This window comes from Chanos chanos, chromosome 3 (assembly GCF_902362185.1).
Source record: "Chanos chanos chromosome 3, fChaCha1.1, whole genome shotgun sequence".
Lineage (NCBI taxonomy): Eukaryota > Metazoa > Chordata > Actinopteri > Gonorynchiformes > Chanidae > Chanos > Chanos chanos.
In genome coordinates this window covers 27,072,135-27,094,619 of record NC_044497.1, presented here as the reverse complement: position 1 = coordinate 27,094,619, position 22,485 = coordinate 27,072,135, and the positions used below count along the sequence as shown (strand labels likewise).

Below are 22,485 nucleotides of genomic sequence, written 5' to 3'. Positions count from 1 at the left end.
TTAGTCAGGATAGATGAGAAAGCCAGAGAAGGTGCTGTATTTGTTGGTGTTTCCCCCGTGGACTTTCCCCCCGTCCAGCTGCACACACACCTCATCTCCCACATCTAAATGCAGGATCACACTGTTGGAGGCATAGTCGTAATTCTGGTCTGCATCCTGGGCAATAGCACTTGCCCTCACCTGTCACACAGCCAGAGGAACAAAGAGACAGTCAGACGAAGGACAGATACGTGTTCCCAACATACACTTCCACCCACTTTACATATCTGTGTTTTTGAAAGCACTCGAGAAGATCAGCAAAATTGTGCCAAATTTATCGAACATTGTTGAACGCTTACCAACTGAACGCTTACCTAATGGTTAAGTATATAATGAGCTGCTATATTTTCACAGACCTCACAGCAAGAGATTCCTGCTTTAGTATCCTGAATATGGGCTTATTTTCCTACGGCCCACATATAGCCCTTCTTTTTATTTTCCTTCCTTCATTTATACTCTCACGTCTCCTCATTAGCTTGGGAGAGGCGAGTGTAATTGTTTTTTTTTTTTTTTTCCCTAGAGCGCTGGCATGGTGTCTGTGTTGAAGACATGCTGTTTGACAAGACCCGTGTAAGGCTAAATGGATGGATCTCGTGTTGACCTGGTGATCTGGGCTCCGATTGACAACACAACCATATTCCCTCTTATTGATTGTAGCCGTGAGGTTCCAACCTGTGGAGTAAGATGGGGGGGGGGGGGGGGGGGGGGTATAGATCAGTGAGTACACCAGGGATGTTGTATGTGTTGTTTGGTAGGGGGCTGAAAACACACTGTATCCTTTGCAGGTATTGACCCTTTTTGAGTTTAATCTCAGTTGCACGTGTTACGCACACCTTTGTGTGGCTGTGGCTCACAGCCAGACGGCCTCATTTGCATTCTGTTTGACAGATCAGTGCTATTGACTCTCAGCAGCGAATCCAATACTTGTTTGTTAACACTTAAAATTGGGTTTACTCACTCAGTCACATAAACATGCATTCCTCAATAGACTCCCTACTAAGGAGGTGAGGAAATCGTCCAAAAAAATGCAAAAATCACGAAGACATGGATGTGGAGTAAATGTGTAAATATTATGGAGGAGAAAAAAGAATCAGGCATGACATGGGGAACCCTCAGGCTCACGTCACACGTCGACTGTCTTGTGTTTTGCTTAAGGTCCAGCACTGCTAAGGCCACTCAGTCTCTGTCAGAATTCCCAGACACACGACACATGTTTCTGTAGAATGGCGTGCATTGATAATGACATTGCTAAATGAAAATACAAGACCTTACAAACTTTTCATTTTTAAAGCAACTCCACATGGTTAAATCCTCAGGATGTTAGACAAAAGTAATATTCAAAAAAAAAAAAAAAAGCCTACACAATCGTGGGTTATAAACCGTAAATTAAGGATGTTTTTGTGTTATTTGTGTTTTGTGTTAATGTTTAATTCACTTATAGCATTAAAAAATGCGGGGCCAAAAATACAGGCTGGATGTCTGTCAGTTATGCTATTAGTGACAGTGTCACGTACTCGCCGTCAGCAAGCTACACTTAACTATGTCCCTGTCCGGTCTAAAAGAGACTGATTAACATGGTATGGGGTTGCCTGTCCCCAGGGAGTCCCCCCTCCCTGCACAACTACAGCCCCCATTTAAAAAAAAAAAAAACAACAGGCGCTCCATGGAGTGCTAACCCTCACTGCCACTGCCATAATCTAATGGCTCCTCTCAATTACCATGTGAGTCTGTGGCCACTGAACTCAACAATCAATACATTTTACATGAAACTACAACAGTGTTTATCACCTATCACTGATGGTATTAAAAGCAATAATAGATTTAGCTATGAAAAAAAATCCAAATAAACATCAATTTATTAAAATCAGACTGATGTAATTGTATTATTATTATTATTATTATTATTATTATTATTGTGTTTTAAAAACATAAAAAGGCATCAAAAATTGCGTCACATGCATCAATAGCCGTGGTCAATGAAACGATAGATCAGTGCTTGGTTTGACAGTGATGGTCTAGACCTCACTCCCCAGTGATTTGAAGCGCGTGTCACGGTGCTCATTAGTTTGACTAACTGGGCGAAGGGGCACTCTCTCCCTCAGGCATACTCTCAGGCCCAATGCTAAAATTCATGTGGTCACTTTAATTAGGCGACATGGAAGCATCCAGCATTTAAGTCCTTTCTCTCGTTACGACTGGTCCCACCCCTTCTGTTTTTCTGCAGTGAGATTACGCTGTTCCACCTTGGCCACCATGCACAAGGCATAGTGTATTCCTAAACAGGAAACGGACACTGTATCCGTTCAGTGTTTTCTAGCGTCTGTCAGATGTAAGCGAGACGAAAGCTTGTCTTTGACGGAGTCGGAAGGTGGTGGTGGGTGGGGGGATGGGGGGGGGGGGTGTTGGGGGTTGGGGGGGTGTTGGGGGGGTGTTTTGGGATTACTGGAGATTGATATTGACGTTGAAGCAGGCTTCCTCTGAAACAGTATGCTGACTGGCTCTCCCCGCTAGCCAAGAGCAAGGACCCTCGGGCCAGCCAGGGGCTCATTCTGCCAGGACTTTTCATTACAGGGGCACCATTAAACGGAGGGGAAGGGGAGAGAGAGAGACGGGGGTGGGGGGCGGGGGTAGAGGCAGGAGGGCGCAGCGGCTCTGGCAGTTATATACAAGCTGAGATGTGTAGCGAAAAGACTGACGATAGACTGGAGGACAAGAAAGGAATAAAAAAGAGAGAGAGAGAGAAGTGGGAGGGGGAGGTTAGGATAACGGACTGATCAAGCAAAGCTATTTTGTGAGACCACAGAGATGTGTGGGGTATATGAAGTCTTGTTTCTTTTTTTTCTTTCTTTCTTTTTTTTTATCAGCGGTGCCTTGCTTCAGCGGTAATAAAACTGACAGGATTCATTCTGAGTGATATACAGACCTCTTTGAGCGGAGACAATGGAAAAGTAGCTCTTAAACTTACCTAAGGGACTCGACACATAGCTGGGGAGGGAGTCGGGGGGAAGCCAAAAGGGTTGGAAATTGAACATTTATTGAATAGTTCCTTTCTCTCTCCTGAGGGATACCAAGATTAAACTGAGACAAGCAAATCATTTTTGTAGGCTTTCTGAGCTGTGCCTAATTGGCATAATTGTCTTAACAGGCACTCCGTGCTGAAGCTTACACACTGTTAGAATTCACTCTTGACTAAAGATATGTCCACAGCTGATGATCATGGTTAACATGAAGTTATATCTATCAATTCCAAGAAGATTCAAGGGGTCTCTTGATTTTCACGCGCCCTTTAAAGAATTTTATGTACCTCAAGACCACAATCGTCTTGTCGTTGAGTAATCAATTGGACAATTAGAGCTTACCAATTTACTGTAGAAACTCATTATATTTCAGCTGTTCATGTCACTGGTCCTGGAGACATTTATTATAACAGGTACTGGTCATTAACAGACAGGCGATGACATTTTTAACACTACGTATGAAAGAGCTTGACCTTTTGGTGATCTATTAAAGGAACGTGTGACAGGTGAAAAAGAACGAGGGGGGCGATTAAACGAAAGAAAAAAAAATGAAATGTATATTAGTCAACTTTTGCACAGTGGATTCTGGAGGTGACTTGAAAATACAATGTAGAGCCTGTGGGGCTATAAATTAAAGCGATTAAGAGCCCTGAGCTGATTAATGATGAGAACTGGGAATTAGAAGCATTAAAACAGCACCGACATACTATCTCCATGTCACCTCATAAATCATATTCACATTAGCATCAGAAGATAGAAGCTGACCACGCCCTGTTAGTCCAAAAAACACAAGAGCCATAAAAGCAGTATCTCAAATGCTGGAAACGTCAGTGCTCCCGTGACTAATCTCTCCATATGTTCTAAGATCTTTCATGAACAGTAGTGATACAGACACATCATATACCATACAAAATGGAGGTAGCAGACGATTTAATCTTCTTTTTGTTTATTTTGATAAGCACGGATAATGAAAATGTCAATAGAAAAGGAGAAATAAATCATAGCCCATTCTCAGGTGGCACCGTTGGTTTATTCAGTTGGCGGCAGTCGTTGCCCAGAGCAGAAAAATGTTTTGGTGGAATAGTGAAGAACTTTGGCATTTTCATCTTTTCTCTTAAGTTTGATTATGAATACATTTTAGCTGGGCCAGATGGCTGTGATGCAGCCACCAAAATGAGCAGTGAACATTTTTCAACGTTGGGTTGCCTCTAAATTGAGAAAGGCAAAGTATCAAATTAATTACAAATAATATAGAGTCGCTTTCATTAAATACGGAGAGGAGCCCAGCTCTAATTCCTTAACTCATCCTTTCCCATCTGCTCACAAATCACTTGCTGCAACAGTCATTAGAATCTCATTATCATTTGCCATTGAGTCCAGTTGCTCACATGTCTGTAAGGTTATAACGGCAGTGGACAGCTACACTTAAAAAAAAAAATGACCACTTTGGACTAAACCAAATTATTTAAAACAAAAAAAAAAAAATGCAAACCATTGCAAAGATCACATTTGTCCATTGGTATAATTTCTATTTGGACCAGCATTATCAAAGTATGGCAAATATACTGGGTTCGGTCACATCGTTTTTTGTCTGTCAACCGCTAAGCCTTGGAAAAATGGACAGCAGAAGTAATACTGAATGGATTGGGGAACTGTGTCTTAAAGAACAGCTTAAGGTAATGGATCAGTGGCAGGAACAAGGTTTCGTGACGGTCTAGGTGCACCCCTGGGACTCTTAAGCTCGCCTCTGTTGGGGTCTGTCTTCCACCTCTCGGAGGCCTTCAGACGTACCCTACCCTGCCTTCACGGAGAGGTCGCCTTTCACATTACCTTAGAATGTCTCACAGCACTTCTCCACTTGCATATACAGTCACTACAATCCAGGTGGGGCGGTATGCAAATAAACCCACATAGCAATCACTGGAATGCCTTACATTTAATTAGGACCCCAACGTGCCCTATAAAACATGCGTAACCAGTAAAACGATGCATTGCCTAGGTCTGCTCTTGTTATCTCTTTTTTTTTTTGCCTTCTCGGCCGACGCCTTGTTAACCTGTCTGGCCGTGACATGTATCGGAGGCTGCCCATCTGTCTTGTAGCTCTACTCCTCATTCCGACCATGGCGCCGGCCTCCCAGAAGCCTCGTCTCTCAGCCCACTGTCTGTGGATCTCTATTAAGCCATCTATCTTCCTCTCCTCCCCTGATCTTCCTGTCAAGCGGCCTGTCTGCCACTGCCATCCTCTAGCTGTCCCCGCCCTCCCTCTCTCCCTCCCTCCCTCCCTCCTCCTCCACCCCATGTCCATGTCCTTTTTTCAACCAGCTTCTCAATTCACTGGCACACTGCGTCCCTCGTGGACACCCGCTAAGCCGTCATATTGTACACGGTCTCTGCTGCTGTCCGTATACCACACAACAGGTGACAGCAATGATTCATGGTACAACCAAGGCTGGGTGTCGGTTTTGAGGATATAACAATGTAGATGGAATGGAACCACTGTTAGTTGGTTGATTTGTTCATTCGATGACCTTGTTGATTAACAGTTAAAGTTTAAAAGTGATAACGCTCATTTCCTTATATGAAACTGTCATTTCATGTTTTGTTCCAGTTCAAAAATCTCCATTAACAAAATAACACAGACTTCCAAGAATCCCTTCGGTACAGTGTCTCTTTTGTCTTGACACCTCTGAGAATTGCCACCTCATTCCTGAGTCTCCAAGCATCTGTCAAGAAGTTTAAAGAATCCTTCTGATGCTGTGGACTCATTCTGAAGAATTTCCAGAACACTCAGAATCCAGGTGCCAGTTTTGAATCCTGCATTATCAGTACATTATTAGTAGAGCTTTTGTTTTTTTCTGAATGCCAATTCCTGATTGACAGTGATCTGGCCTGAGGTGTTTCGATATTGTATTCACCTTGTGTGGAGTAGGAAACGATTCTGACTGCAGCTTTCTGTCTCTCTTTCTTTTTCTCTCTTTGTCTCCCTCCTCATCCTCTTTGTCTTGTTGCATTACACCAGCAAGTTCCTAGGGTTTGTGCACAGATTTACACATCAGGTTTTGAAGGCCATCACAATATTGGAATGCGGCCACCTGATGGGCCTGGGATGGACAGAGATGGGGTTAAATAATTGAGTTGAGCGAAAAGATAATTAATGGGCAATCAATGAACATGCAGAAGAGGGGGCATGAGTGCTGTGCCGTGGAACCAATCTAAGAGTTATGAATGATTTAACAAGAGGAGCGGACTTGCATGACAATACTAAACTGTACATGGAAGCCCAGGGGCTGATTAAACGCTCTTTCACGTTTATCCTCTTTCTAGACAACTTCTCACATATCCAACCAGAGAGTTAGGCAATTGACAAAACAACAAAAATCTCCACCACCCTATGAGAAACATAAACGTATGTGTATGTATATATGTATGTGTGTGTGTGTGTGTGTGTGTGTGTGTGTATATATATATATATATATATATATATATATATATATATATAATATGGATTTGTGAGTAAAGCAAGTTCATAAAAGTATATGATGTGACTGCCTACCACAGATTGAAGGTATGAAAATATTTGATGTCTTTTGTATTCTGATTTATATTGTCAGGAGGTCTTATAATCCTCAAACCCCTTTGCAGATTTATCAAACATTTTTTTTTATTATTATATTTTTTTATGTCTGGCCCATTTTTTTTTTCCTGTCTTGCCTTCAGTCTTTAATTAGTGCCAGGGGAATGAACGACTGAAAAGAGAACCTGTCAATTTTGTCTGCATTATTTATTTATTTGATGTGTAATCTGGCTGCTCCACATGGAGACAGAGCCTTCTCCAGTGTGCTTTTTTTCCACTTCCATTTAGACAATAATCAAGCTCAAAATATGTTTTCTGTTTTGAAACAGACAGAAAATATTTACCCAAAACCCCCATACACGTAGTCTCCCTTTTAAAGTAATTTCTTTAATAATTTTGGGGTGTTTTTGTAATTGTGTAATTTGCATGTATTATATAATTACCATTCATTCTGACATATTGTGTACTAGGAATTTTGAAAAATATAATTTTAGATATAATAATGGGTAAAGGACGATGTAGGGCCATCGATGTGGTGGTCTAGTTTCAGAGGTGAAACCTCAAAAGAGATTCTGTGAAGGTGATTCATTCAAAATGATTTACTGGAATGCCAAAGTGACCTTCTGACAACTTATCAAGTGCATTAGCATGTTTTATTTAAAGTCCTTGTAACCTGGAAATAATGGATGCATTAGTGTACTAAAACTGTGATGTAGTTAAAACTTGTAACGTGTGTGTGTGTGTGTGTGTGTGAAGGGAGAAAGCCTGAATAAAAGCCTGTTAGGGTATACTTGCTTATGGTGTGTGTGTGTGTACTCATGCTTAAATATTTATGCATGTACATACATGTGTTAAGACATTACTTATATTGTGTGTATACTGTATATGAGTGTTTTTTAACGGTACACATGCTAGAGACATTTAAATTAAACAGGAGTAGATTTCACATCTCTCCCCACCCTCTGTGTATCACGTTTTTTACTCTTGAATATCTCATGTTCTCACAATCTTAATTTTGTTCAGAGGGATACCTCATGGACCCGAAATCACACTGATGTGTCCGATCAGATATTTAATGTGGGATCTTAAAAGAAACACACTGATCATAAAGACAGTCATAAAGACAGATTTTCTTTCAGATACACTTTCACTGCCCACTCCAAGAGTGAGGCACCCTTTTGGAGGTTTTGTAACGCAAACAGAAGATTATTAAAAAGAAAAAGAAAAAAGTTTTGCCAGACATACGGATGACCCTGCTGAAGCAAAGGAAGAGGAAAAGAAAAATTCAAAGGCACAGTGATAACACAGCATAGAGTGAGACTTTGAAAATATGAAAATTCTGACCTGGCCATTCTTCTTGAGGTCAGCCCACATGCTGGTTCCGTCCCCGCCCCTCATAAGGACATGGTAGGTGAAATAGTAGATGCCAGGCAGTGGACAGGTGAACTTGCCAGTGCTGGGCTCATAATAGTTGCCAACGTTGGTGACCACATCATCAAACTTGAGTATCTCACTGCCCTCATGCTGCTTGCGTAGGCCTGCATAGAAAGCGATTTTGGGGCTGTAGAAGGAGGGCACATAGCCTCCTGGGCCAGGGCCAGGTGGCCCTTGTGGACCGGGCTTACCAGGCTCTCCAGGGGGCCCTCGGGGACCAGGCGGTCCTGGGAGTCCGGGAGGTCCACGGTATCCGGACTTGCCCCTTCTCCCTGTGAACTCAGAGGGTGCCGGGGAGACCGCCGTTAGCTCCTGGCCATTTTGGGAAGGGGTGTAAGGGTCACAAACCATCCGACAACTGCCAAGCATTTCGTAATGGCTTCCTGCATTTCCGGCTCCGCCCCCTTTAGTGCTGTGGACCAAAAGGGGTATGGCCACCAGGAGAACAAGGACCATGGCCACGCCCACTGCTGCACCTATGACACGCTTGCGGCGGCTCAGCCGAGAGGCGGCCAGCGTGAGAAAGTCCTCCTCTCCTTTGGACGGAATGGTGCCTGCCACGGTGGACGATGGGACTGGAACTAATATAGGCTGAAAATCTGAAAAAGGAGGGATGGGGTGGGGGGGGTGGGAAGGGTTTTAGTTTGTACAGTGGGGAGACAGAAGCAAAGATGTGTGTTTAAAATAAGATAAAGTGGACAGGGAGATGGAAAAACGATGAATATATGAATGAGACAACTGGACCAGGAAGTACGTGAGGCATACAGAGAAGGATACAGAGCCAAGGGACAATGGGTAGACCAGTACTCAGCTCTGCAAGACAGATAGGGATGAGTGTGAAAACAGAGAGTGACAGTTAGACTATGAGGGTGTGGCACTAAAATGAACAGAGAGAGAGAGAGAGAGAGAGAGCAAAAAAGAAATTGCTGTCTTGCCCAGACAGCCTTGAAGCCTTGAACATTTGAGTTTTTAACAGCCAGTTAATATACTATTTCAGTCCTATGTCCAATTATTTAAAACATGACAGATGTTGATGGTTGACTTGGAAAAAAAAAGCCTGATTTTTTTCCCCAGCCTGTTCCTATTACTCATTTTCTCTCTTTGATTGTTGGAGATTTCAGTCATGACAGACGTAGTGAAAGTTCTAGAGCCGGCCTTTTTCCACTAACAGTTTAGCAAAAATTTAACCGCCTCCTGTTTGCAGATAATAAACCAAAGCCTAACTTAAAGCCTAAGTTTATTAAGAGTCAGTTGGCAACAGAGGTATCACAAAATTCTGCTCATTAAGGGCTCCGTGCAATTATCGTACTGCTTTTACAATAAAAATGAAAATCGTTTAAAGATGCAACATAGCAAAATTACCCTCCTCTACTGTTCCCAAAAGTAAAACAAAACCTCACTTTATGGAAAGAGAATTTCTGTCAGTTGAGTCTCTCATGACTCAAAATAAAAACAAATCAATGCACTCTGAAGTTCTCATGCCAGATTCAATTTGGTCCTGTGCATTTATAGCACCCAGCGTTTCGTGGCTGAAAAAAGAAAGTGAAAAATAAAATCTTTGATCCTTCAAAACCTCTGTTTTATATGATTGCGTTTTATACATGAATATCAACGATCGTCCAGTTTTTGAGTGCTCTGGTAGCAACAGACAAAATTCTTCATAATTTGGTCTGCAAAAAAAGCCGTTGTTAATTAGATAATACCCTCAGTTCTTCTCACATGTGAATAAAACACTGAATAGTCTACAATAACGTCAAAACTAAACTTAATGACGAACATTTTATGACCAGATACTCTTTACAGAATAGCGACATAATATGAGGTTGAATAAACGAATTTTCGGAGAGAATCCAAAAGATTATGAACAATTGCACTTTATGGACGTTTTAAAATTAGCCTGACGTTAACATCTTTCTGATAGCATAGTAATGATCGGTCACCATAAAAGGCTTCATTAACACCATCACCATAATCATTATGACAACATTAGAAAAAAAAGTTTAAGGCTAATTCACAAAGTGACGGACGTGAATTCTGAACACAGAACGCTGCAACAGTTTTAACATTGCAATGGTACTTACATTTTCTTCAGTGATATTTACACATATGTTTTTCAACACTGTCTTCATCCGCTGCCTAACATCACTCGATTGAGAAAGACACGATTTTACACGACACTTGAAAGTAAGACGGCAAGTGTCCAGTAGTTTACATGGGCAACATCCTCAGCGACTCCATTCCGTTAAGACCGGAAAAAAGCTTGCAGCACGCGCAGACTTTTTAACGGCAATCTCCTTTCAGAGCGGTTTATCAGAAAGCGGGAAAGAACAAGAACTCAGCGATGTTTAAGATGGATACTCTCCAGCATGCCGCTGCCTTTAATATTTTCCGAAGTTTTTGGAGTTAAATTTGTTGCACGAACCAATGGCTTACTACGAACCAAATGCTTCTACTGTAGTCGACAGGTTTTAAACAAGTGAGCGCCTTTTAATCTTGAATGGATCTCTAGTTTCTATTAATTAAACCACCAAGCTCTCCCAAAATGTCTCGGGGTGCTGCTGCGACAACCACCAACACAGTGAATCCGAGTACATACTCCGGCACCTGTGAGATTTCTAGTGTTCACTCATGCTTCGACCCCCTCCCTCTCTCTCTCTGTCTCTCTCCCTCCCTCTCTCTCTCTGCCTCCTTTACTCTTGCTCTCCTTAACCTCAGTGTTTACTCAGCCAAGTAGCCAACACAGGAGAAAGATCTAACTTTACATTCCAGTGTAGAGATGTTGTGATTGCATCGGAAAAAGATAATACATAAGTATAAAATGATCACAGTTAATTTTAAGGGTTAGGAATGGGGCGATTAGAGTTCTGGAGGTCATTGCTTATGTGACTCTGTTTTCCCAAGCTTTCAGACCTCATTACTGAAAGACAGCACCACACAGAACATTGTGCTTTCTCCGCTCACACACTCTCTCTCTCTCTCTCTTTCTCTCTGTCACCCCATCACAAATAAGCATTACCCATTCTCAGCATTGGCATGTATCACTGTTATCAAAAGTAATGATATCATGTTCTTTATTTCAATAACATGATGATATATATCTCTAGCCTATAATGACCCAGCATGTATAATTCATTGTAACAAACACTACCCTTAACTCAAGAATGGAAGACAGCGTGACTAAATCAAATCTTTATCACATAATAGCAACTCTACCAGTAACATTATTGAAAAAATTTGACTTTCACTTCAATCAATCATTCAATCATGAAGTCGTCATTTAATAGACATTGAGAGAGAGAGAGAGAGAGAGAGAGAGAGAGAGAGTGTGTGTCTTGCGTTGGGGGAGGTACACCGAAATTCCCAACCAAAATTCATCTGTGAAACGACCTTCTGACCTTGGCAAGAGCAATTCGTCATCACTTAATCCATAGCACCAGTGTGTAGCTTGCATTAGTACTGGTGCTAATGGTGTTTAAATATGGGGGCTGAATGCAGATCCATTGAGAATTCTGTATAACTCATCCTATCTCTCTCGCTGTCAGGCTTAATCACACATCTGCATTTTTAAAGTTTAATGGGCGAATGGGCAAGGTGGGAGCGGTGGGAATACATATTGATGGCTCTTTTTCATTACTCTCTGCCACCTCTTTTTTAGATATGACCACTATCAAGGGAGGAAAAAAGGAAGGGATGGTGCAAAGCGGTTTGTGGGGGCAGGATGGGGAAATTTGAGATATCCCCACCAAAATAATGAAATGAGATGTGCTGGTTCACTGGAAGAGGCTTTGTTTTGGGGATTTGGGAAAAGGTGGGACATGTAGGAAGAGTTTGGGTATACTGTCTGCTACAGAGATGAGTTAAATTGTGTGTAAGCACAGCTTTGTGGTTCAGTCAGTCAGTTCCACACACACACGCACACATACACGCACACGCGCACACACGCACACACGCACACACGCACACACGCACACACACACACTGTTCCAGTACAGCTTTTTTGCCTCCACTGAACGTATAATCATCGCCAGGAGTCAAAGGCAATATACTGAGAATTGGATTTTTAGTGGCTGTTAAAATATTACTGAGCTGATTAATATTGAAAAATATTGAAATATGCACTTGTCTCTAAGCCGTCTGCCCCATCTTCTCTCTCTCTCTCTCTCTCTCTCTCTCTCTCATATCTCTTTTCATAATCGTCTCTTTGTTTTCTACTTGCCATCTTTTGTTTATGAGTGTTAAGGGACAGTCTGAGTTGTTGAGGGAGAGCTTGCTTGCACCCGTAGTTTTAGAATTTGATGGCATCGCTGGACGTTCAATTTATTATGGGAGTTATAAGACCAGCTTTGAATTGTTGCTCTAATCTGTCTCATATATTGTGCTGCTACGCTGAACATAAATATACTTCAGCCACAGGGGCCTCTGGCCACATTTGGGAAGTGTGTTTATTTGTGTGCAGGTGTCTGTGTCTGTAAGGGTGTGTGTGTGTGTGTGTGTGTGTGTGTGTGTTTGCATGCATTTGTGAATACGTGTACAATGACTAAAAGTGTCAAAATGACAGTAAAATGTGATATCCACTCCAAAAATACTCTAACCTCTGGGAGTAACATTGTTAGGGTATTTAAGTATCCCACAGGATTGAGAGAATATCTGTATCTCTCCTAACACACCTGTGTCCATAGCACTGGGTGTATCTCAGTCAGCGTGTGCCTTTATTGGACTGTGTGACAAACACACAGAGCAGAGTGAAGGAAGCACACACAGGCTCCAGAGACCCAGGACCTGTTCCCGCTAATCCCCAGTGTCACACACAGACATGGACTAACAAGAAACCCCCCCACACCCACCCCCACCCCCCCAGGGCAATCCCACACACATCAAACAGCTTTAAATGCTTATATACGTCTGTGGAAACGCATTAAAACGACATAGCACATTTCAGTCGCTGATTAACAATAAGGATGGCTTGGGTGTCTGCAGCTGTGTATCAGTGCTTTTGTATTGTCATCGATATTGTGCTCATTCAGTGTCAGATGCTCCCATGTGACTACTGCTGACACTTATTGAAACATGGATGCTGTGTGTGCGTGTGCGTGTGCGCGCGTGCGTGTGCGTATGTGTGTATGTGTGACAGAGAGAGAGAGAGAGGCGGGTATGTGTAAATCCATTCAGAGATCATTACTTACAGAACACGGTGACAACTCATTAGGAATTGTTACCAAGAAGAAATTAGTGCTGGCCTTAACACCAGGGGAGGAAAAAAAATACACAAAAGAGAAAAAAAAACTGAAGTGAGCTTAGGTCTCGCTGAAGAGTCATGACCTGACCTCCGACCTTAAAAATAAGGGATGTGCAGCATGTGCACCTCAGATGAACAGAGAAGAGAAAGAGGTGAGGAAAGGTCTAAATGTATGAGCAGTGAAGCTGGTATGTGTAAACTATAGGTGTGATGAATAAGTGATGATAAATCTATAGGTGAAAGTCAGAGAGGGACAGAACTGAGAATATGCTTCATAAAGATGTTTATGAGCAGGGGATTAAAATTACCTTCACATTTGTGTGTGTGTGTGTGTGTGTGTGTGTGTGTATGTATAAGAATATTCAGATGCGTGCATGCTAAGTGAGGGTGTGTGTGTGTGTGTGTGTGTGTGTGTTTGTCAGTATGTGCGCATATGTGTGTGTGTAAGAATATTCAGATGTGTGTATGCTAAGTGAGAGTGTGTGAGTGTGTGTGTGTGTGTGTGCGTGTGTGTGTGTGTGTGTCTATATGTGTGCATATGTGTGTAAGAATATTCAGATGTGCATATGCTATGTGAGGATATGTGTGTGTGTGTGTATGTGTGTGTGCATATATGTGTGTGTAAGAATATTCAGATGTACGTATGCTATGTAATCCGCGCGCATGTGTGTGTGTGTGTGTGTGTATGTGTGTGTGACAGACAGAGAGAGAGCCACAGTGAGGGTGTGCATGTTGCTGTGCTGTTTCATTAGGCTCTGATTATGGGGCTTGATGCAGAGTGACAGTGTGCAGATTGAGTTGCACAGTCACTCTAATTCTCTCTATTAATGAGTATCGTTCCACACTGCCGTCCCGGACCACATTTATTAATCACAATTTGTCATCTGTCCTGCGCTCCACCCTCTCTCTCTCGCCCTCCCTCAGTTTCTCTTGTTCCTTGCTCTCCTTCTCCCTGTCCGTCCACTTATCCTTTGCTTTCCTCCCCTCAAGCTGAGAGGCATGGTCAAGCATACTGAGAGACTCCTCATCTCTCTCTCTCTCTCTCTCTCTCTCTCTCTCTCTCTCTCTCTCTCTCTCTCTCTCTCTCAAAGTCCACATTCATTTTCTGTGAGGACTTAATGATTAAATCACACCTTTTTCCTCAACATTCTTTCCCAACTCTTGGTTTGTAACAGTATTCATCTCAAAAATGACTGAAAAAAAAGGAAAACCTTGTAGAAAATGAGAATACCAATAATAACTGTAGTTGGTAAAGACTAAAAATCTTCATAATCAGCCCCTTAAAACACATCAGATGATTCAAATGTCTGTAAAGAAAGAAACTGGATAACGCAAAATAAGCTGTATTTAAGGCCTGAGCAAAAACATTCAGCTCACTACCCAAAAACAGAAAAACGAATTTTAATGATATAACAACATACATGTTTTATAATTACTCACTGGGGAAAAAATGTGATTAGATCACACAGCTTTTTCCTTCTGTGATTTGTCTGGATAAATGTTTTTCTACACTACCGTCCGTGGCTTAAATTCCTCTGACATAATGTTTTTTGGCTCTTATGTAAAGAGTACTTGTGTGACAACCTTTTTCATACTGACTGACTGACTGACAGCTTTTCTGATACATGGCCCATACCTTTTATAACCTTTATAATGCTTTTCAAGGGTCTAGGGGATTTACTAATTAGACTTGGCCTCTTTGCCTTGCCAATCCAAATTTTTAGAGAGAGCTGTTAGGTAATCACTCCAAGTATATACTGTTGGTGGGAAGAACCTATAGTATGTGGCCTATTTTGTGAGTTCATGTCCTTGAAAATATCAAATTACACACCCAAACACACAGTGAAATGAGCCATGAGATTTTGTTTTTAATCTGAATTTTTACAGACATTTGATATATCAGACAACATGAATGCACTCTAATTTGCGATTCTAATTTAAGTCAGTCAACAAAATCAATAACCTCCTAAGAGCAGTGAGGGTGAAAGTATGCATCAGGTAAGGATAATGAAGAGTCACTCTCTCGCAGGACTGGTAGATGTCTCTGTTTCCTGTATATAAACTGCTGTGGATTGCTACGAGAATAGAGGGGCACACTGTGGTTAGTGTCAGCTGGGCGTGTCCCTGCTGACTGCATACTCTCTCATTATACTCCCTGCTCCATTCTCTCCTCTCTCCTCCTGCACTCCTCCTCTCCTTTCCTCTCCTCTCCTTTCCTCTCCTCTCCTCTCCTCTCCTATTCCAAGGCCTTTCCGCCGTTTTCCTTGAGCGGCCTGGGTGTTTTGGGGTGGGGTGTGGGATGGGGAGGGGGGGGGTGTTGGCCTGGGGAATGGGGGGAGGGGGGATGGTTGGGAAAGCAAGCCGATTTTCATGTGCAAATGTCAGTCAGTCAGCTCCAAGCAATCAGAGGCCTGTCTTCACCAGAGGGCCAAGGGAGAGAGACAGAGGCTGAATAATTTAGCAGCTCAGTGGCACTGGGCTCTGGGGTCACGACCTTTTAAAGTGATGACAGAAAGCGGTCCCCAACTCCCTCCCATTCACTCCCATTACCACTTATTTACTGTTCCCTATTCCAGACCGACAAAGCAGAAGGCCTCATGGGGACAGGAAATCAGCTACACAGTGTAAATAGTGTCATAAAACAAAACTGTAGAGAAAAAAAATGAATAAATAAAACAACGACGTTTTCACAGAGTCCCCCAAGTGAAGGATAACCCCTAACACTTGAATAACACAAACACACACACACACACACACAACACACACACCATACACACATAACACACACAACACACACACCATACACACACACACACACACACACAACACACACAACACAACACACACAACACACACAACACAACACTCACACACACACAACACACACAACACACACACACACACAACTCATATGTACATAAATAGTGGCTTATGTAAATATGTGTAGTTGCATATGCTCCAAGAGACAAATAAAAAGCTAAGGTAATTTGAATAATGATAGTGAATTGTTTGAAGAGAGAGATCACAATTATGCATATTGTGATATTCGAGGAATGTTCTAGAAGGAGTGAGAATATCTAAAGCAAGTCTGTGTGCATGTAGATACAGCAAATGGAACACAGTGACACATGGACAGGTATCACCCTCGCACACTGACAGGAATACAGAAAATGAGAGACAGAGAGAGAGAGAGAGAGAGAGAGAGAGAGAGGACTTAGGGAAGGATTGATTTCTCCAGTGTAACAGACACTTTCTACCTTTCTATCAGTCAGAGTGAGACAGTGCGTCATTCTTAAAGAGGCCTCATCTTTCTTCCAAACCTCCAACGTGACAGGAACATGACAAGGATGCGTGGTCTGTTTGGAGACACATGGTGACCCAAACATGCACGCATGCACACACACACACACAGTGTAAGATAAATATGACAGTGATAGTAATAACTATAGAGAATGCAACAGGAATATAGTGTTTTGACAGTGAGACAGTGAGCGACATGGTATGTGCTTTTCCCCGTTCTGAGGGGAGTGCGGTGTGGGTTACGGCCAGTGCCTGAGTGGGACAGGCAAGGTCACGTGACATGTCCATCTGCATTCCTCACAAAAAAAAAAATGCGACATTTTCATCTTTTTTTTTTAGCAACACTAAGGGATAAGGTTCTTGAATTTTTGGGAAACTGGGGGATCTAATTTTTTTTTTTTTTTAATTTTGCAACCCCACTTTCCAAAACTAACCACTTTTCTCCTGTTTAATCATATGAAATAAGTGTTTATGTGCAGCACTTTATGAAGAGACGGACTTCAGTAATTGAGTCTGTACTTGTGGTCCATTCTGGCCTTTTCTATGACTCCATCAGTTCACACCGCTTCTTTCCTCCGGGTCACACAACAGTCTAATCTCATTCACCTTTCTGATTTACTCTTCTAGTGTTACAAGTAAGTGTTTCGTCTTTCTTTGACAATTGGATTTATTCTTATATTTCATTCATATCCAATGCCAGTCTGAAACACACACACACACATGCACACACACGTACGCACACCTAAAATTGCAGATGCAGGTCTTTAAATGTGTGGAAGCACATGTGTATTAATGTGTTCAAAGACACAGTTTCCTGGTCTTTAACTGAATCTAAGCTAAGTCTCCAGTCTTTCTCCAGGACACTAGTGCTCAAGGTTCTGGTATGAAGCTGACACATGGCGATATTCTTAATGAGAGTGGCCTTAAAAGGGTTTGTGTGTCATGTGAAGTGATGATCAATGCTATTGGCCAGGAAATTGTGGTATTTTTGAAATACTACCAAACTGCCTGTCAAAGAAGGCATTTAGTCTTAGAATTATTCAAGTTCATGGTAACAAAGTGGTTTGATGCTCATTTTGATTTTCCTTAAACGTTTTTCTTTTTCCCTTTCAATGTTTTATTTGTTCTGTTTTTTACTGCTCTCTGGCTCATTAGTCTCAATCTGTGTTTGGTTGTGTAATGTGTGTGTGTGTGTGTGTGTGTGTGTGTGTGTCTCTGTGTGTGTGTGTGTGTGTGTGTGTGTGTTGTTTTGTGTTATATTTTTGCATTTCTGTGTTCTGAATATTCAGGGAAATGTACCAAAACACAAGGTGTATCATTTGTTAGCAATGCTCTTGGACGTTTCCATGGAGATATCAATACTCCCTGCCCTCATTATAACTCTTCCTGTAAAGTGCAGAAGCGCTGTTTTGCCAAGTTAAAAAAAAAAGAAGAAGAAGAAGAAAGAAAAAAAAGAAATCAGTTTCTTTCTGTTCTCTTCTCCTCTGCCTCACTCAACCATCTATGTTCTCTCTTTTTTTCCTTTCTTCTCCTCTACCATCCATGCACATGTATTCACTGTGTGGTACTCCTACATTTTTTCAACTGCGACATTTAACTTTGTAGAAACAACACAGCCAACACACCTGCCAGACACTTCCAGCACAATGTAAATGTTTCTAAATTACGTTTTAAGTTTTTTTTCAGAGACTACAGTGCAGACGGGCGCCATTGGTCCCTGTCATCCAAGAATGTGAAAGCGTGTTAGTTTCGGTGAAGAAAAAGTGAAGTTATCGAAGAAACTTATGAAGAAACTAGAACACGGAGTCTATGAATAAACCGCATTTTGACCTTCTAGCGCTAAGGGCTTGTGTTAGATGAGGAGAACGGAGAAGTGAGAAAGGGAAAGACATGAGCGATCTTTTTAAATTATAGAGAGCGATTATTTGGTGACTTATGGTTGTTTGCTGTCAGGGATTTCACGATAAATTGAGGCAGGCAAGAATTACACTTTCTCCCTCTCCCTCCATCTATCTGTCTCTCCCTCCCCTGCCTCACTGTCCCTGTTCTCTCTCTCTCTCTCTCTTTCTCGCTCCCCCCTGTCCACTAGGTAATGTGTTGTATGTAGTGATACTTTCGCATCTTCATCACTGAGGAGCGTTGTAGAAAAATATGAATGTTCCATGTGAATAGCACATGTTTTTATACTGCTTATGTCTGTTGACATCTGATATCTGTTTTTCTTTGTACACTTTACATGGAACTTTTTAAGAATATGGTTTCCTTATCTAGTGTCTCAAGACTTGGGACAGTCTTGATAGATAGATAGATAGATAGATAGATAGATAGATAGATAGATAGATAGATAGACACACAAACACACACACACACAGACACATGTATATATGTATGTATGTGTGTAAATATATATATATTAGGGATGTGCAGAGAGCGCAGTATTTGTATTTGTATCTGTATTTGTTGAGGCAGCAAAATTATTTATATTTGTATTTGTATCGAATAAAAGTGCAAACAGGCGTAACAATCCTGTTTTTTTTTATTACACTTCTAATTTTAGGATAATAGAGTGTTAATATAGGCTAAGTGTTCTTCAGTAAACTATTATGATGATTATGAATTCTTAAATGTAATGTTTGTCGATGGTTTTCGGAAACCCAGCATTTAACATGTATAACCATAGTCATCATTGAAAAGAGAATCATTTTAAAACTAATATTGAGTTCCTAATCCACACTCAGAACTATAAACTAAATTCTAAACTAATAAATGCCTATTTGAATATTGTGAACCCTGCCACCACCTGCCCTAATTAGAGGACACAACCGTGTGACACACAGGCTGACCGAGCAGTGAGCACAACGTGTAGGTGAACTAGCTAGTAACTACACTGCCAGAGCTAACGTAGGCTAATCTCCTACGTTGAGCATTGTATGAAGTTATACTTTAGCATAGGTTTCACAAATGATGAAATACTTAATCTTTTGGCACATCAGCCATTATTTGACATATTATAATAACTATCAGGATTTTGAAAAGATGCAAGAAACTGTATCTATTCAAAAGAAAGAACCACACGGACTTATAGGATATTGCCACGAGAATAATTTTACAAGACAAAATCATAATATTACAAGAATAAAGTCGTAATTTTAGGCCACATGTTATTTTAGAGGGGAGGTATCAGAAAAACAGCATTAAAATGAGGAACATTGAGCATCTTGTGAATTTATACTTTAGTGTAGGTTTCATGTAGGACTGATAGAAAGGTCGAATAATGAAACACTTAATCCTTTGGCACATCAGCACCACACTGCAGCAGGCTGCTCTTCCAATTGTCGTCTGCTTTTCTGAAATTATGACTTCATTCTCGTAATATTACGACCTTCTTTTCGAAATCTCAGACTATTTATCCCCTCAATGTGGCCCTAATACTCTGTCATAATGAGGAACATCAGCTATTTGACCTGAGTTTTTTTTCTGCCTGAAAACAAATAATTTTAAAATATCTGTACAAAATAAATATTCGTAAAAACCCGAATACTGTATTCGGAATTGGCTCCACCCCTACTATATACACACACACACACACACACACACACACACACACACTCACACATATATATATATATATATGTATGTGTGTGTGTGGGTGTGTGTGTGTATGTATGTATGTATGTATGTATGAATATATGTGTATGTATACATATATATATATATATATATATATATATCTTTTTAAGTTGAAAGAGTGCACTCTAAAATTATGATAGCAAGAACAGTGCAATAAATACATAAGCCAGTATCATAGTTATTTATTATCATTATCATGTATTATGCACTGTACATAATTGTATGTGCTATACTTTTATATGAATGGCAGCGCAGTTGGTTTGTTTACACTAGCAGCACCACAAACATGTCAGCAATGCAATTTTTCAGCTCCATTATAATCTTATGGGACCAGCGTCGTATATGTGGTCCGAAACGTCTTTATGTGGCGCATTACTATATATATGTGTGTGTTTGTGTGAGAGAGAGAGAGAGGTCATGTGGTCAAATACTTTTTTTTTTTGCTCAGTTAACTTAAATAAAGACATCTGTAAAAATTTTGATATATAATTTTTAAAGACAATTTATGACTTCACTTGGTAGGTTTTTAATTCATTGTTTAGGAATGAATATTTTTTTATGTGGCTTAATTAACATCCTTTGTTGCACAATATTTCTAATTTAGTCATCTGGCATCAAAAGGAGCTTGGTTTTGTGTAAATGACGTTTGAATTATTCATTCAATGCCATCAGTATGAGACGATTTCAGAGATGTGTGAGCGATGCCTCCGACCATGAATAATTGATCTTATCTGATTAAAGTTTGCCGTTGATTAGTCCTCACCTCTGAGTTCACACACACACACACACACACACACACACACACACACACAAATAGGCACCTGTGTTTGCTGTCTTTTTTTCTTTAAGGTGTCCTTGTGTTTTGGACTGCATTTTGCCTCACTTGGAAGTCGCTTTGGATAAAAGCCTCTGCTAACATAATGTTACTTCCTCCTCCTTCTTTTCAGTCTTTGAGGAGGTTTACAGTTCTTGTCAGTAGGCCTCCTTATTGTAGGAGCAGGAGAAACATTCACACTTTAGTGGGTGGACACAGAAATTTCCAGGTCACCTGACCTCCCCTCTACCTCCTCTTCCAAGTTTCTGAAGATGTTTAAAATCTAGCAGTTTGTGCAGCGCCATGATTTTACCCAGACTTACCAATTGCAGCCCTTGTATACTTTTGCCATCTTCTCATTTTTCTGCAGGGGCAGTTTGATTGGCAGATCTTTACTATGATCTACACCAGTAGTAACACTGTCACTGTCAGCTAACCCACCCTCACTCACATGTAGATGAGACATTAATTCTGACTGACACCCTGACTGATACCTGAACTAATTTTCCTCCAGAGACACCGTCAGCTACACCAAAATATTTTATCTGTCCCCTGTTCTTGTTGAGTTTTTTTCCCACTCTCTCTCTCTTTCTCCTTTTTTCTGGGTTTACCACAAGATCACCCCTGTCTGCTTGTAACCTTCAAAACCCAACTAAGGATGCCACTTTGATGTGTCTTCAAGAGCCAAGAAATAAAATGCATGACAGAGAGCCAGTTGAGAAGAGAGAGAGAGAGAGAGAGAGAGAGAGAGAGAGAGAGAGAGAGAGAGAGGGAGGGAGGGAGGGAGGAGGGAGTGAGAGTGACAAGTAATGACAGTGGCTACATTTGGTGACCTTTGGCGTGATCACAGACGCATGACGGCAAGGCTCAAGGTGATGGAGGGAAAAGGGACTTTGGGAAAGGAGCGGACGTAGGGTTACAAAGTGCTGGTGATTGTTTGGGGAGGACAGGAGGGAGAGGTGTGGATGGCTTAGCAGCATGTGTTTGTACCAGTGCATATTAAGGCAGACAACGTGAATGGCTTTCGGGAACAGTTTAGTACAGCGTTAGTTCAGTGAAAATAACAGAAAGTTACTGCACAGGAACAAACACAGATTAAAGATATACACCAATGCACACAGCAAAACAAACACACATACACACACCTCAAATCACACACCACACCGTCTGCTGCACATTAATCAATGGACCACCAAGATATTTCTTTAAATTGCACAGATGGGCGGCAGAGACGAGCAGTGGTTTAAGAGACGGAATAGACATGTGGATGAGTTTGGTTGGGTGGAGGAGACAGAAAAAGGTGAGGTTGACTAGAGAAAGGGTGGAAAAAAGAGGGTGTCCAGCTTCAAGTCCCTGGTGAGGTTTTAAGTCGCTGGGCTTTCTGTCACTCCTGACAGCCCTGAACAAACACTACACGCACCCTCCACCCCCTCCACCCCAA

At 41.3% G+C, this 22,485-nt stretch overlaps 1 protein-coding gene across 1 annotated transcript; it reads right to left on the bottom strand.

Annotated features, from left to right (window-relative positions):
- Positions 1-8,523, bottom strand: c1ql4a (complement component 1, q subcomponent-like 4). Its single transcript, XM_030769479.1, has 2 exons — positions 7,975-8,523; positions 1-180 (listed from the first exon to the last, which is right to left on the bottom strand). Exons 1-2 carry the CDS (start codon positions 8,518-8,520, stop codon positions 1-3), a joined length of 726 nt encoding a protein of 241 aa, XP_030625339.1. The 5' UTR covers positions 8,521-8,523.
- Between the last annotated feature and the right edge of the window lie 13,962 nt (positions 8,524-22,485).